General features: G+C 40.1%; 1 protein-coding gene across 3 annotated transcripts in view; it reads right to left on the bottom strand.

The window, feature by feature from the left end:
- The window catches only part of LOC137043055 (transcription initiation factor TFIID subunit 4), a 136,052-nt gene that overhangs the window by 73,361 nt on the left and 45,978 nt on the right, over positions 1-16,713 (bottom strand). For all 3 annotated transcript variants that reach the window (XM_067419116.1, XM_067419117.1, XM_067419118.1), the window contains 3 exons: positions 15,990-16,159; positions 7,475-7,605; positions 4,369-4,494 (listed from right to left, as the gene is read on the bottom strand). In XM_067419116.1, coding sequence (XP_067275217.1) covers positions 4,369-4,494; positions 7,475-7,605; positions 15,990-16,159 — 427 coding nt within the window. The remainder of the gene's footprint in view (positions 1-4,368; positions 4,495-7,474; positions 7,606-15,989; positions 16,160-16,713) is intronic.

Raw genomic sequence — 16,713 nt, 5'->3', positions numbered from 1 at the left:
AAAATATCTTCTTTTGTGTTCAGCAGAAGAAAGAAACTGATACAGAATTTAGACAGAATTTTCATTTTTGGGTGAACTATCCCTTTAATGGGGTCTGAAGACCACACGTATATGCTCTGCTTCCACAGGCTATGATTGAAGTGAATAAATAAATACAGTGTTTCTTACACGTGTCCTCAGAGTATCAGAGCGACTCGGTTCACAATGAATGAACTCTTTAACAAGCATCTGGAAACACAATCTTTACAAACTTATCAACAAGCTTTAAGGACTTCCTGTGTTTTCAGTCAAAATAAAAGTTTGATGGTTTAACATCTGAAAATGAAGAAATTAAGAAAAACAATACAATTAATATTATTCTATTATTTTTCTTAAATACTTTTTTTATTTCACAGTGAAATAGCAGAATAGTAATACAACTCTGTTTTGTTTTTATTTAGAAATAATATATTTTTATTATTATTTTATAGCCATGTTGATATAAAATTTAATTCTGTTTTAATTTAGTTTTTTTTAAATAATAATAATAATAATAATAATATAATTTTAGCATTTTTAATTGCTATTGCAATTTTTATATATTTAATATTTTTAGAAAAAAACTGGACGCTTTAAACGTTCAGAGAACATACAGAAAAACTTAATAGGAATCTTAGTAAAACATTCTTGCAACATATTTTTGCTCACTGGGATGATGAACAAAACGTGTAAGAATCGTAAGCGTTCGTTGGTCACAGATCATATTTTCTGTAATAATCCAGAAACCGATGGAAAAAATCCATTGAGAGAACCAGGATGATGCAAACTTTGCTTCATGTCTTTGAGCTTGTGCGTGTGTGTGTGTGGTGTGTGTGTGTATGTTTGCGTGAGTGTGCGTGCATGTTTGTATGCATGCGTGTGTGTGTGTGTGTGTGTGTGTGTGTGTCTGTATATGTGTGTGTGTGTGCGTCTTTGTGTGTGAGTGTCTGTGTGTGTCTGTGTGTGTGTATGAGTGTGAGTGTGTGCGTATGTGTGTGTATGTGTCTCTGTGTGTTTGTGTCTGTGTACGTATGTTTATATCCGTGTGTCTCTGTGTATTTATGCCTGTGTATGCGTGTGTGTGTGTGTGTGTCTCGGTGTGTATGTGTGTCTCGGTGTGTTTGTGTCTCTGTGTGTGCGTGTTTATATATGTGTCTCTGTGTGTATGCGTGTGTGTGTGTGTGTGTGTGTGTGTGTGTGTGTGTGTGTGTGTGTGTGGTCAGAGAGGATAAATCTTTCTACTGATGCATTTATTTGTGGCCTTGTGTGATTTCCTCTCATTTTGTCTCTTTCAAAGCAAGAGAGAGACATGTGAGGTGTGTGTGTGTGAGAGAGAGAGAGATCCTGAGGGCTTTGTGTTTAGGTCTCTGGTCTTTTTTTATTTGCCCCATGAGGATGTCTCCTAACTCACCCTCTCTCGGCGAGGAGAGGGGCGGCAGTACTCTGCCCTTCCTCGCTGCTAATTGGTTTTAAATATATCAGGCGGTTCACGTACTGGTCGCTATCTCGGCTGAGAGTAATGCGTTTGGCCCCTGGCCCTCGCGCTCGTCCCTGAAGACTCCAGTCATTTTTGAAATGGACGATGAGATTTATTTTAGTAGGTTCATGTTTAAGGGGTCAAATCACGCTGAGCTTAAAGACGCACAGCGAGAATACAAGGACACAAACGAACCGGAGCAGATTAGCGGTTTCTGTTCCCACGGAATGATCTAAACCCAAAATAAAACAAGATTTGTTTGTTCTGTCTGTCAATATTCATACACTACCATAACTATGCACTAAGATCTCATTTTGAGCTGAAAACACACACCATGTTTCCCTGATCGCATTTTAGGCTTCAGCGGAGTTGAAATCCCTCACAACTGCAATACTTCAGCTTGCATAACGTCCCACCCCGGCACAAAGTCACAGAGGTCGGCGTGGCCATTCACACTGGCATACGAGCTAAACTGTCTCGTTTTGGCTGGCCAGCGGAAATATAATCTAGCTACGGCATAATAACGGCATTAGGCCGAAGGGAGGCGAGACTGTGAGGGGGTCTTTACGGCGGGTCATCGTCTCTGAGCTAAATGAATTAATGACGAAAACGAGCTGAACTATTTCACTGCGGCGCTCCGGGCGACGGGCGCAGGGCAAAGTGGACGCAATCGCCTCTTTAATTGGAAACTCCGTCGTCTGGGGTTATCAGGGGCTTCCAGGATCACACGCACCGCACTGGATGCTGGGAAAAAGGCTCGAATATACACATCCTCAGATAAGTCATGGGATGATGTCTGATCGATCACAGTATGACGAGCTCTTTCAATGCATGCGCACCAGAGATATGAGGCCTAATTGATAAAAGAAAAATGTGATTCAGTGTAAATAAAAACATTATTGTGTACATTTCCATTGCCAGTCCATTTCATCACTGTAATGTAATATGTGCAAATTGGCAAAAATCAATGCAAGTACAAAATAATGCAAGCATACAAATGTTTTTATGATTTACACAGAAATGAAAGTGATTTGATTTCTTTAAAATTAACAAATTATGCAAGAATGCTTCTGATTTCTGAGTGATTTACAGAGACATTTGTCCTGTTTGTTTTTCCAAAATTGAAATGTCATTGGCCCAGGATCTCTAAAGCAATGAGATCTCTCTGAATCTCTAAATATTTTTCTAATATTTCGATTTTTCCATTTTAAAGGTGCACTATGTAAAAACAAAATCTGTAAAATATCCAAAAAACACTAGGCTAGTGTTATATATTTTCGGTTCAGTTGAGTTCTTAAAATATCCTAAATGTTTCCAACTATTTGTAAATCGTGAGAAAATTGCTATTTTAATCAATGAACCGGGACGTGTGAGGGAGTCGCCTGTCAATGGCGTCATATCTGCGTTCCCCTCGGTTTCGGTTTTATTCAGCGCTTTACTCTCACTGCAGTGTGAACAAGTGTCACAGCAGCTGCTGAGTGAACGCACAGAGTAACGTCAGAACATCATTTAAACACACTCAGATGTGTCTGATATGATAAACAGAGCTGCGTTACCTCACACTCATGATTCCTGGAAAAGCGGAAATGGCGCTTTTCATATGGTTTTAGTTTCCGTTAACTATAGTAACACCTGCTCTAAAGGTTTACATCAGTGAAAAAGCAAGGAGATTCCCAGATGAATTTGAATCACACTATGTCCTTGCAACTAACTTTAATAATTGCAAAATTCAGCCATCTGATAATGACTAAATTTACATAATTTAATGCAAAATATCTGGAATGATGCTTCTAAACGCGGTGTTTAAAAAAACCTGGTCACACTTTAGGGTTTATGGTCCAATTCTCACTATTAACTGTGACTTTTGCCTCAACAAACTCCTAATAACTGCTTATTAATAGTTAGTAAAGTAGTTTTAAGTAGGATTAAGTGATGTAGAATATGATCATACAGAACAAGGCATTAATATGTGCTTTATAAGTGCTAATAAAAAGCTAATATCCTAGCAATAAGCATGATGATAAACATCTAGTTCATAGTGAGAATTGCACCCTAAAGTGATACCAAAAACCAAATATCTAATTCCAGAACGTTCTTGTCTGCCAAGCCCTAAATATGACCTAACATATTCACGTCACGTTAATATTTCAATAATTTAACCCCACATTTGCATGTTCACGGTTCTCTGATGTCGGTTAAAGGCCACATGACATGCAGATAAACAGTATTTTGTAACACTATTTTAAGGTTCAGTTAATAAATATTAACTAGTTGCTTATTATCGTGCATATAACTAGGATATTGGCTGTTTATCAGCACTTATAAAGCTCATATTAATGCCTTATTCTACATCCCTTAATCCTACTCAATACCTAAACTTAAATGCTACAAAAACTACCTTACTAACTATTAATAAGCAGTAAATTAGGAGTTTATTGAGGCAAAAGTCATAGTTAATAGTGAATATGTGTTCCCCATACTAAAGTGTTCCCCACTTTTTATTTTAAACTTAATTCTTTGTTTTAATTTGACATGTTTGTGATTTCATTAATAACTAACTTTTCATCTATTCATGAACCCAAGTTTGGAAAACTCTGAGGTTAAAGAGAAAAAACACTGCATTTTTAATATTCATTTATTTCTTGGTCCAAATAATCGATCTAGAGATTAGGATGGCAATAAATTAACATCATACAATTTAATGATGCCACTAATTTCACTAACCAGAAATTGATTTTTAGAACTGACAAAAGTGAACTTGGTTTTCTTTCAATGCAATAATATTAAAATGAATAAGCGTGTGTGATCTAGCGAGTTTATTTGTCCGGTTTGCAGCAAGGTGAAGGATTTCTTTCTGAGATGTGAGAGATTACCTTCGCTGCTCGGAGGAGTATCTCTCGCTCTCGCTCATCTTTCCTCTGCTTCTCCATCCGTTCCAACTGCTCAAAAAACTTGAGCTGCGAACGCACATCAGTCGACTGCTCGTACCACTCGTCTTCCTGAAGAGACACAGAGAGAAAGAGGTCATGAGACGTTTAACCAAAAGTTGTGATGCTCGTAAACACATTTTAACTTATTTATGAGTGTTTATTGTGACTCAATCGTGATGAAAACCTTCTTCTTAGGCAGGTGAGACGGAAGTTTATGGGACAGACGCAAAAAACATGTTTACTTCAGAATGCGACCTCGATTGTTTTGTGCACTTCCTGCGCTATCCCTGCTTCTTTTCATTTTCTGACAAGCCTGTCTCTCCTCTCATCCCTGTCTCCATCTCTCCTGTCCTTTGTTGGCTATGAAGTCAGGACGATCTTGTTTTTTGCTGATGTCAACAGAGTTTCTTCACACGGGCGCACGCTGCTCATTTATAAACCAGCGCGCGGAGAGCGGCAGACGCAAACCAACAAAACAAAAAAGCCACAACACACACCAAACAGAAAAACAAAAAAACAAAACATGCGTCCGTGACAGCTTTCCACTCCGTTAAACTACTCGCCATGTACACAAATAAACAGCTTTTAAAGAGCTCCGCCACCTGCTTTTCCTCCTTTGTTGGCTTGTTTTGTTCATCTTGGGTTCCCGTTAATGCGAGTCTCTTGAAAGAGCGCTGCTCTGTGCGAATAAAGCATGTGTTGGACTCTCTGGCTGTGGGTTTGAATATTGAATTGTTTACCTGGCTGCTTCTGTCTCTTTATCATTTATGTGCCCAAAAGTTTCCACTTCAACAGCAGTATATTCCAGCAACACTTTACAATACGATAGTGAGTGTTAAAGGTTTATTACTCACAATCATGTAGTTCCAAACCCGTAAGACTTTCGTCCTGTCATCTTTTTGATTAAATCAGTGAGATTTCTGTTCATCAATTTACAGCTCTGCAACTACCATAAAGAGATTGTAAAACTAATCCATATGAATTGAGCAGTTTAGTCCAAATTTTCTGAAGAGACACGATCGCTTTATATGATGAACAGAATTAATTGATCAGCGAACATAAAAGGAAGCTCAACCGAACCTGCTTGATGAGCAAGAACAAACCTCTCGCTGAAGCTCAAACGTGATGCGTAACACGTGAACGAACCTCATTGGTTCTCACTGAAGCTCAAACATGATGTGTAACACGAGAATGAACCTCATTGGTTCTCACTGAAGCTCAAACATGATGTGTAACACGAGAATGAACCTCATTGGTTCTCACTGAAGCTCAAACATGATGTGTAACACGAGAATGAACCTCATTGGTTCTCACTGAAGCTCAAACGTGATGTGTAACAGGAGAATGAACCTCATTGGTTCTCACTGAAGCTCAAACGTGATGTGTAACACGAGAATGAACCTCATTGGTTCCCGCTGAAGCTCAAACGTGGCGTGTAACAGGAGAATGAACCTCATTGGTTCTCACTGAAGCGCAAACGTGATGCGTAACACGAGAATGAACCTCATTGGTTCCCGCTGAAGCTCAAACGTGGCGTGTAACAGGAGAATGAACCTCATTGGTTCTCACTGAAGCTCAAACGTGATGCGTAACACGTGAACGAACCTCATTGGTTCTCACTGAAGCTCAAACGTGGCGTGTAACAGGAGAATGAACCTCATTGGCTCTCGCTGAAGCTCAAACGTGGCGTGTAACAGGAGAATGAACCTCATTGGCTCTCGCTGAAGCTCAAACGTGGCGTGTAACACCAGAATGAACCTCATTGGCTCTCGCTGAAGCTCAAACAAGATGCGTAACACGAGAATGAACCTCATTGGTTCTCACTGAAGCGCAAACGTGATGCGTAACACGAGAATGAACCTCATTGGTTCCCGCTGAAGCTCAAACGTGGTGTGTAACAGGAGAATGAACCTCATTGGCTCTCGCTGACGCTCAAACCTGATGCGTAACACGAGAATGAACCTCATTGGCTCTCGCTGAAGTTCAAACGTGATGCGTAACACGAGAATAACCTCATTGGTTCTCACTGAATCTTAAACGTGATGTGTAAAACGAGAATGAACCTCATTGGTTCTTGCTGAAGGTGGTTACAAGTGTATTCAAGTTGGTTGCTAAGGCATCAATAGGCAGCTGCTCAATTGTTCCAGTGGTTAAGGCATTGCTAGGTGGCTTCTAGAGTGTTCACAATGGTTTATAGGGCATTATGGGTGGTTGCTTAGGAGTTGCAATGTGATTGCAAGTGTATTCAAGGTGGTTGCTAGGGCGTTGCTAGGGCATTCATAGGCAGCTGATAGATTGTTCAAGTGGTTGTTAAGTTATTGCTAGGTGGCTTTTAGAGTGTTCACGTGGTTTATAGGGCATTATGGGTGGTTGCTTAGGTGTTGCTGTGTGGTTGCAAGTGGATTCAAGGTGGTTGCTAGGGCGTAGCTAGGGCATCAAAAGGCAGCTGCTCAATTATTCCCGTGGTTGTTAAGGCATTGCTAGGTGGCTTCTAGAGTGTTCATGATAGTTAATAGGGCATTGTGGGTGGTTGCTTAGGTGTTGCTATGTGGTTGCAAGTGTATTCAAGGTGGTTGCTAGGGCATCAATAGGCAGCTGATAGATTGTTCCAGTGGTTGTTAAGGCATTGCTAGGTGGCTTCTAGAGTGTTCACGAAGGTTTACACCGCATTCTGTGTGGTTCTCAAGTTGGTTGCCAGGCTATCACTAGGCAGCAGCTAGTGTTCCAGTGGTTGTTAGGGCATTGAATACACAAACAGATGATTAAAAACCCAATGCATGACTAATATTAACATACTGTATAGAACTGCATGTAAAGTGTTTCTAAATAAAATAATTGTTTCTCTCTTGCAGATATTTTAAGTGATAAACAGCAAATTATTTCCAAGTTCAATGATTGCACTTTTTTAGCTGTGAGCAGATGAATAAAACAATGTTTGTGTTTGTGACATTAAAATGGTGTTTCTGTCATTTGTAGGAAAACGATTTAAAGCAGCACAGAATACACATATAAATAAAAGCCTGTCTTGAGCACTGATCTCGTCTCGTACCTTACACGAGTCCATTCTGTGCTGGGCGATGGAGGAAACCTTCTCCAGCACTGTCCGTAATCTGGACTGGGTAGCGTGAGAAATGAAGTTCACAGCCTCCAGCGGTACATCCGTCACTCCAAACTTCTTAGCTGAAACAAGAAAGACGCAGATGCAGATGTTATGAAAATATCAGTAATCAAACAAAACACATCATCACCACGCAGATGTTTGGAAGGAAGTTCAGCAAAGAAAATTACATCTGTCCTATCTTATAAATCCTCCACAAAAAGGTCCAATGTGTGTTGAGAAAATAAAGGGTTGTTATGGTGAACTGACACGACCTGTACTTAAAACACAAATATGCTGAGAAGTTTTTCTGCTTCTGTGGCTCGTTTTCAAACCTGATTTCCTGAGATTTCTGAAAAATGAGTTTGGATGAGCCTCTGTGGTTTGGAAGGTCAGAAAACCTGATCCAACCACCCAGAAGAGCTCAGGAGACTTAATCCTTGTGCATCAATTAAAAAAAAAAGTTACACATAGGTCCATAGAGGCCAAAAATGTCCATGTCCAAAAACTGTCATTAAAACATTTTATATTGGGAGCACAAACTTAAGTTTGGTCTCATTTTAAAGAAGACCCTTGGCTGATTATTGTTGAAGTCAAAAATGTTAAAGATATATATTTACATAGATGCCTCATTCGACTGATCCGTGCCATCCACGCAGGCACTAATTAGGAATCAATATCAGCTAAAGGATTATTAGGAGCACACACTAATACTGTGTTTGACCCCTTTCTCCTTCAGAACTGCCTTAATTCTCCTTGGCATTGATTCAACAAGGTGCTGAAAGCATTCTTTAGAAATGTTGGCCCATATTGATAGGAGAGCATCTTGCAGTTGATGGAGATTTCTGGGATGCACATCCAGGGCACGAAGCTCCCGTTCCACCACATCCCAAAGATGATCTATTGGGTTGAGATCTGGTGACTGTGGCGGCCATTTTAGGCCCCGATTACACAGAACGCGTTTTTGCAGCGAGAGGCGCCTTTTATGAATGGATTTCGGTTGGCAGAGCGCGTTTCCAAGCGCATGAAGTTTAAAAAAAGTCAACTCTGAGCGGAAAAGTGCCCGACGTCATCGCATTTATTTTCTTTTGTCCAATCGAATGAATGGAGAGGCCATTGTGTTGACCGATACATTGATTTGACTGACAGTAGATGTGATTCGGCGGTTGCCTAGAAACATTTTTTTTTTAAAACGCAGCGCACTGCTCTTTTCTCAATGAAAAAACGCTTACCAAAAAAGGCAGTGCAGTGTGCCTCGCATTTTCGAACCTGAAAAACGTGTGTTCAGTGTGATCGGGGCCTTAGTACAGTCAACTCATTGTCATGTTCAAGAAACCAGTTTGAAATGATTCGAGCTTTGTGACATGGTGCATTATCCTGCTGGAAGTAGCCATCAGAGGATGAGTACATGGTGGTCATAAAGGGATGGACATGATCAGAAACAATGCTCAGGTAGGCCGTGGCATTTAAACGATGCCCAATTGGCACTAAGGGGCCTAAAGTGTTGCAAGAAAACATCCCCCACACCATTACACCACCACCACCAGCCTGCGCAGTGGTAACAAGGCATGATGGATCCATGTTCTCATTCAGTTTATGCCAAATTCTGACTCTACCATCTGAATGTCTCAACAGAAATCGAGACTCATCAGACCAGGCAACAGTTTTCCCGCCTTCAACTGTCCAATTTTGGTGAGCTCGTGCAAATTGTCGCCTCTTTTTCCTATTTGTAGTGGAGATGAGTGGTACCCGGTGGGGTCTTCTTCTATTGTTGTAGCCCATCCGCCTCAAGGTTGTGTGTGTTGTGGCTTCACAAATGCTTTGCTGCATACCTCGGTTGTAACGAGTGGTTATTTCAGTCAAAGTTGCTCTTCTATCAGCTTGAATCAGTCGGCCCATTCTCCTCTGACCTCGTGCATCAACAAGGCATTTTCTCCCACAGGACTGCTGCATACTGGATGTGTTTCCCTTTTCACACCATTCTTTGTAAACCCTAGAAATGGTTGTGTGTGAAAATCCCAGTAACTGAGCAGATTGTGAAATACCCAGACCGGCCCGTCTGGCACCAACAACCATGCCACGCTCAAAACGGCTTAAATCCCCTTTCTTTCCCATTCTGACATTCAGTTTGAAGTTCAGAAGATTGTCTTGACCAGGACCACAGCCCTAAATGCATTGAAGCAACTGCCATGTGATTGGATGATTAGATAATTGCATTAATGAGAAATTGAACAGGCGTTCCTAATAATCTTTTAGGTGAGTTTATATATGAACATGATCACTACGGTATTTTGACCTGCTTCAATGAAATTGAATAAAATGAGGTTAAAAAAACAAATACTGTTGTGTTTCTCACAGAAACCGATCGTTTCATGTCTTAAGACATCAGTGTCACCACGAGCCACAGGGTTTCATATGGATTCGTATGTCTGTGTGGTTTTTACTCTCATTGACATGTATTATATGAGCAACGGTTGGAGTCAAAAATCTTCATTTGTGTTCTCCTGAAGAAACAAACACACCTACATCTTGGATGCACTGGGGGTAAGCAGATAAAAATCACATTCAATTTTTTGGGATGAACTATCCCTTTAAGTTTATGAAAATTATTTATGAATAATATTTTATGATATGCTGAACTCTAAAACTGCAAGAAAATCAAAGCCATAAATCTAAAAAAAGTTGTGTTCCAAATGTGAGGTTGATATCTCAAAAAATTAGCTTTCAGTCAGATTTTGTTTGAGCGCGGTGCCACATTTTCCCTTATAAGATGCCAGCAAAATCCCACTGGTGCACACACTCTTTGGATTTGTGATTTGCAGTACAGTTGAGTTTTTCTCTCTCAAATATTACAAGCACACACACACACACACACACACACACACACACACAGTTTTTTATTACACACATACAAACCACATCCATACTAACACACCCACACAGTTACAGCTGCATAATTTATCCAATTTTCTTTATAATATGCTGAAGCAGAAAACATGAATAAAGTGAGTATTTCCTTTATAAGCCAAACCTGAAAAAATGGCAACATCTGGTAAAAAGAATAGTACAAATTTACATTTTGAAGCCTTGTCAACAGAATGAAAACCTATAAACAAAGATTGCATCATTTTATGGTTAAATGGCACTGGGATTAAAATGGCTTTAATGGATTCCAATGGGGACATTTTTGTCCGTATAAAGTCCTGAAAGGAACCCTTTTGTGTACCTAGTGCAAAAAGAAATGGGGGTGAAATAGCAAAATTCCAATAAAAATACACACCTGTGGCGAAATGTGTGTAGTAAGCATTAACACTGGCAAAATTATATTTAAAAAGAAAGAAAAAAGCATTGGAAAAAAACAAAAATGTCCCTAAGGATCCACAAGGGTTAAACAAGCAACTCTTTCTCGGTTGTTTCTCCTAAAATTTCTTCGACACACTCACAGTGTCATACACTAAATATATGTAGAGCTGTAAAATGAACACGGATAGCAGCACAGATCATTGATTTTGGAGGAATTCAATGAGAATTCATATTGAGATCTTTGCAGATTAATCTGTGAAATTAGTGAGAAAAATAAGAGATTATGAATGTCTTTCCATCAGGAGAAGCATCTGAGAAACAAGAGCAAATGTCCGTATTTCATCTGACTGCTACTGAGGATTGGCGTTTCAATTTGGGAGTTTTCTTTCCTATGAAAAAGAGAAAATGGGAAAAGAAAAACACGCGAGTTGACAACTTTAACTTTTAAAGGATAATGAGCGCTGGAGTTTTAAAAAAGCGCTGCAAACCTTCACAGCACTTCTATCTACAACATCCCCATCTTTAATTTGCTATTAACATAAGTTCTCCTTCCACTGTTATTTTAAGTAAATCACACCAATTATTTAAATCAGCCGCTAAACGTGCCAAGAGTGTCCTTAATGACTCCGAATGAGATCTTAAAAGGGAACAAGTAAAAAAGAAATGCTGAAAACATGTCAAAACGAGGAGTTTCTTAAGGCCACGGCTCTTTAAAAAAAACACAAGAAAGATTTAGATGAACTGAAGAATTTCTACTTGCTCCCTGTTGATAGAGTGATGTTGGTGGTTGCTATGGTGTTCTTAGGTGGTTGCTAGGGTACTGGCAAAGAGCTCTGTAGGGTTAATTGAGCATTGCTAGGTTGTTTTTTAGAGTGTTCTAGATGTTTTATAGAGCATTCTGGGTGGGTGATAGTGTATGGTGGTTGCTAGGGTGTTGCTAAGGAATCACAAGGCAGCTATTATGGAGTTCCAGTGGTTGTTAGGGTATTTCTAAAGTGTTCAAAGCTGTTTATAGGGCATTCTGAGTGGTTACTTAGGTGTTGCTAGGTGGTTGCTAGGGCATCACTAGGCAGCTACTATGGTGTTGTAGTGATTGTTAGGGCATTGTTAGGTGGTTTCTAGGGTGTACAAGATGGTTTATGTGGCATTCTGGGTGGTTGCTTAGGTGTTGCTAGGGCATCACTAGGCAGCTATTATGGTGTTCCAGTGGTTGTTAGGTCATTTCTAGGTCATTTCTAGAGTGTTCAAAATGGTTTATAGGGCATTGAGTGGTTGCTTAGGTGTTGCTAGTTTATTCAAGGTGGTTGCTAGGGCATCACTAGGCAGCCACTATGGTGTTGTAGTGGTTGTTAGGTGGTTTCTAGGGTGTACAAGATAGTTTATAACGCATTCTGTGTGGTTGCTTATGTGTTACTAGGTGGTTGCTTATTAAAAAAAAGAATATTAATATCAAACTGGTTTTGCAGAAGATACATTTCTTTGGTACATCTCTTAATGCAGGTTTAATGCAACGTCATCAACTTTTTCCTCCCCATCACCTATAAACAATCTTTCAGAAGAGACTAGCTTCAGTCGGTGGAATTACTCTGATCTGACACAGGTTACATGAGACACTCCAGGTGGACCAGAAATCTGCACAGACAGAGCTGGAGTCTTCATTTGGCCTTTGTCTTGGTCCTCTCAAGGTGATATGCGTGAAGCATATTTACATTTATGCATTTGGCAGATGCTTTTATTCAAAGCGACTTGCATTGCATTCAGAGTATGCAGTTTTTTCATTTATGCATTCCCTACTGAATGAGCAGGAATGCACACACAAAGCATGCAATTCATGTTGACTAAAGGTAAAAGACATGACAACTGTTTAAGAAAGACAGAATGGATGTGATCTTTGTGTACGAGGGTGAATCAGGGCATTTGTGTGCATTGAGTGTTGCTGGGTTGTGTGTGTGCATTTCTCTCAGATTGAGCCGAGCTGGCAGGATTTGTGCCTCCCTTGGTTTGCTGTCACCTACGAGTTCTCCAGCAGCCCATCAACGACACCACACCACACCGTCGCGGCCCAGCAGGGGGCGCTTCGTCCTCCTACACACACTCCTGCACCTCTGAGAAAAATTACACGTTTCTAATGCACAGCGCGCTCCCAGCGACAGCTCTATGCCAACGCTAACATGCGGTAAAACAGATAGCCTTAGGCTTCTGACTCTTAACTAAGAGATCTAATGTGTAGCAAACATGAGGGTGACAGAACAAGTGCAAGTTTAAACTAGTTTGTGAGGAAATAACTTTCTACGTCCTTTTTACAACCCAGAAGATTCTAGTCTGAAAATGTTGCATCAAGTGAGAGAAACCCTCCTTTATTTATCAGTAAATCAGCTTGACTTATCTGAGATGATGTGGCATGTCATTTGTAAACTATACAAAGCAAATCACATAAGGAGAATCAAATGAGGCTGTTTGAAATGGGTCATGAACTGAGAAATATAATATTCCTTGAGCTTTTGACATACAAGAGGTTATCATACTATAATAATATCCTGTAAGTTTCAGAACTGAAAGCTTCCTTGTCAGTCCAAAGACAGCCTCTGCAGAAGAAGATCAACGTCTAAATCATTGCAACTTAGGCCCCGCCCACTGGCATGTTAGTGAGATGACGAGGAGAGAAGAGCAGCCAAAAATAAAATCTGTTGCAATTTCGGCGAAGGTTTTGCCAACTGACTTTTAAGATATGGGCTCGACTGTAATGCCACAACATGTGAGTAACCGTGTTCATTCTAACGCCTGATCTGAGATCAGTGATTTCTGATTCATGTACAGTCAGATGATCTGTGTCTGTGTGTCAGTAAATCAAACCAGTGACTAAACGCTCAACTTCACATTGTTTCTCTTAGTAGGATGAAAACAATCTGTTACTTAAAGGTGCACTATATAGTATTTTTGCAGTAAAATATCTAAAAACCACTAGGCCAGTGTTATATATTTTGTTCAGTTGAGTACCTACAATACCCCAAATGTTTCCAACTATTTGTAAATTGTGAGAAAATTGCTATTTTAACTCAGGACCGGGACGTGTCAGCATAGCGTTTGAGGGAGTCGCCTGTCAATCGAGTCATATCTGCGCTACCCTCGGTTTCGGCTTTTATTTGGCAGGAGCGCTTTACTCTTAGCAGTGTGAACAAGTGAACGCACGGAGGAACGTCAGAACATCATTTTCAACACACTTAAATGTATCTAATATGATAAACAGAGCTGCTCTACCTCATAATCATAACCGGAAGAGCGGATCAGTGCAAGCGCCCGGAGAATTGTCCCGTCCCGTCATGATAAAAGTCCTGGTAATCGCTGGTATTTGTGTAATAATCTCTCCAGCGGCCTCGCTCAGCTCCTCAACACTCGCTCCTGCTCTGCTTCTCTACAGTAACGTTAATAACCGCATCCATGAACATGATTTCTGCCCCAGTCCTATTTTCCACCGGCTGTGAGGTGAAGACCACATGTCCCAAGATACTGCGCTCACACTTGGCGTCATCAAACTACGCCTTTGTTTAGAATAGGCACCCTCCAGTGGACGGAAAGTTGCATAGTGCACCTTTAAAACTGGGATTAAATTATATATAGAAAGCGAAGAACCCTCACTTTACAATCACTGGAGCTGTCAATCAAACAGAGCGAGTCTATCAGTGACTGAGTTCTGGACTCGCACCAAACCTCCCGTTATAATCAACGAATCTCTTATTTAGATTGTGTTTGCACTGTTAGTTATGATGAAAACACTCGTTAGTGTGCACAAATGACAAGATCATAGCGCTCGCAATGTCTGTGATTGGCTAAAATGCTCATTACTGCAACTTTTCATGCCACAATCTAAATATAATGATATAGATCTAAATATAATGCTATAATCAACACTTTTCATTGGTTAACCGTGAGAGCTGTAATAGTAAAAACGTGCTGTACATTTTTGAGAGAGTTCACATGTAATACTAGCTATTTCATATGCAGAGATGTCAGCCAATCACAGCAGTGGGCGTTTACACTGAAATCTCACAGAAGACACGCCCCTTTAAACAGAGCATTCAAATCAGAGGATAAATCAGGGTCGGAAAAATGCTTTTTATTTCTAAATTATGAAAGTATTTGATGTTAAAATCATGCTAACAGAATAAAGTGCACCCCAGGAAACATTATAAAACAATAAAACAATGCAGTTCATGACCACTTTAAATAAAGGTTTTGGGAACAATCCACCTGAACGTCAGCCTACAGCTCGATATAAGAATGAAGAAACCAAAAAACCAAAAAGATAAAACCACATTTTCTACACATTCAATACCATTAAAAAAAATATGTTTTTGAAAAACGTATCTACTGCTTACCAAAGCTGCATTTATTTGATCAAAAATCCAGTACATTTTTTTGAAATATTACAATTTAAAATAATTGTTTTCTATGTGAATATATAGTGAAGTAATTTATATCCAGTGATGAAAGCTGAATTTATCATCATTACTCCAGTCTTCAGTGTCACATGATCCTTCACTAATCATTCTCAGATGAGGATCTGATGATCAAGAAACATTTGTAGCATGTAACCTTTAAATGGTAGTGTATATTCTAGCATCTGTTGAGGAATGTTCGAGGTTAAATAAACATGTTGACAGATAATGCGGATATGATGCAAATCCAGGCAAAGAAACATTCAGCTTTCATTATAAGTGCCTCTTGTAAAGTGCTTTTCTTTTTGTTATTTACACGAACACAGAAGGATAAGTCGGACATTTTTCTGTGGTAATTGACTGACATTTTTTCCATGTTTTGACCTCTTTAGCAACGTGAAAACAGTTTAAGATCTAAACCACAAATGTAAATAGTGTGTTCTACTGGGGACAACAATTAAAATGGTCAACACAATTCTGATACAGTGAGAGTTTGGTGGAACATTAAGGACACACCACACACTCCTGGTGGCCCAAAGCGACCGTGGACTGGCCTACATTTACAAGAACAGAGAACGTTTAAAAGCTCCAGGCTCTCCAGAATAACTCCATATCATCACAGAACAACAGGACGGGTTTAAGTGTCCTTGTGAGAGCTTTTTATACTCATCTAAACATATATTTAGCACTGTAAACATCTGAAATATATTAACATGGAGATACTCTACCTGTTTCCAGTATCCGCCGGTGTAACAGACCTGGCGGCAGGAAGGCCTCGTCTCTACAGGAGCGGATCTGTGTTCCCACAAGCTCAGAGTTGGTCGCTAGAATACGAGCGCTCTCTTCGTTGAGGTTCACGCCGGCCATAGACGCCACATCGTTAATGTCATCGTCGTCTCTGAAATGAAAGACAAAAATCAGAAGTCTGATCTCACAGCACATTGTCTTACTTACATAAGCCCTATTCGGACGGTAATTGTTTCTCGTGGGGTCGTAAGGTATTTTCATCATTTACAGGGGAAAGTCTGCGATTTTATTGCCGTCTGAATCCAGAATGTCAGTGTTTTTCTCCCACCACCCGCGTGAAAATCCCTGGCCGAATTATCTACTGTATTTAGACACACATCAAGGTCGTGTGGTGATTTAATTGCCGTCCGACTGCACATGCGAGCTTCCACTCTAAGGCCCTGTCCACACGAACACGGGTATTTTCAAAACCGCAGCTTTTCCTACGCGGTTTGGCTGTTCGTCCACACGCAAACGCTGTATCCGGTTACTAAAACCAGACTTTTTTGAAAACTCCGGCCAGGGTGAAGATTTTTAGAAACTCCGGTTACAGCGTTGTCGTGTAGATGGTGAAACCGGAGATTTCGGCTTTTTAAATTGAAGTGCGCGCCGTTCTCTCCTTTGTTTGATATCAGATTTTCCACATCTCCTTTTGTACATGCCCAA

Source organism: Pseudorasbora parva, chromosome 16 (assembly GCF_024679245.1).
Source record: "Pseudorasbora parva isolate DD20220531a chromosome 16, ASM2467924v1, whole genome shotgun sequence".
Classification (NCBI taxonomy): Eukaryota; Metazoa; Chordata; class Actinopteri; order Cypriniformes; family Gobionidae; genus Pseudorasbora; species Pseudorasbora parva.
Note: the sequence above shows the minus strand (reverse complement) of the source record. Positions and strands in the feature narration are given on the sequence as shown.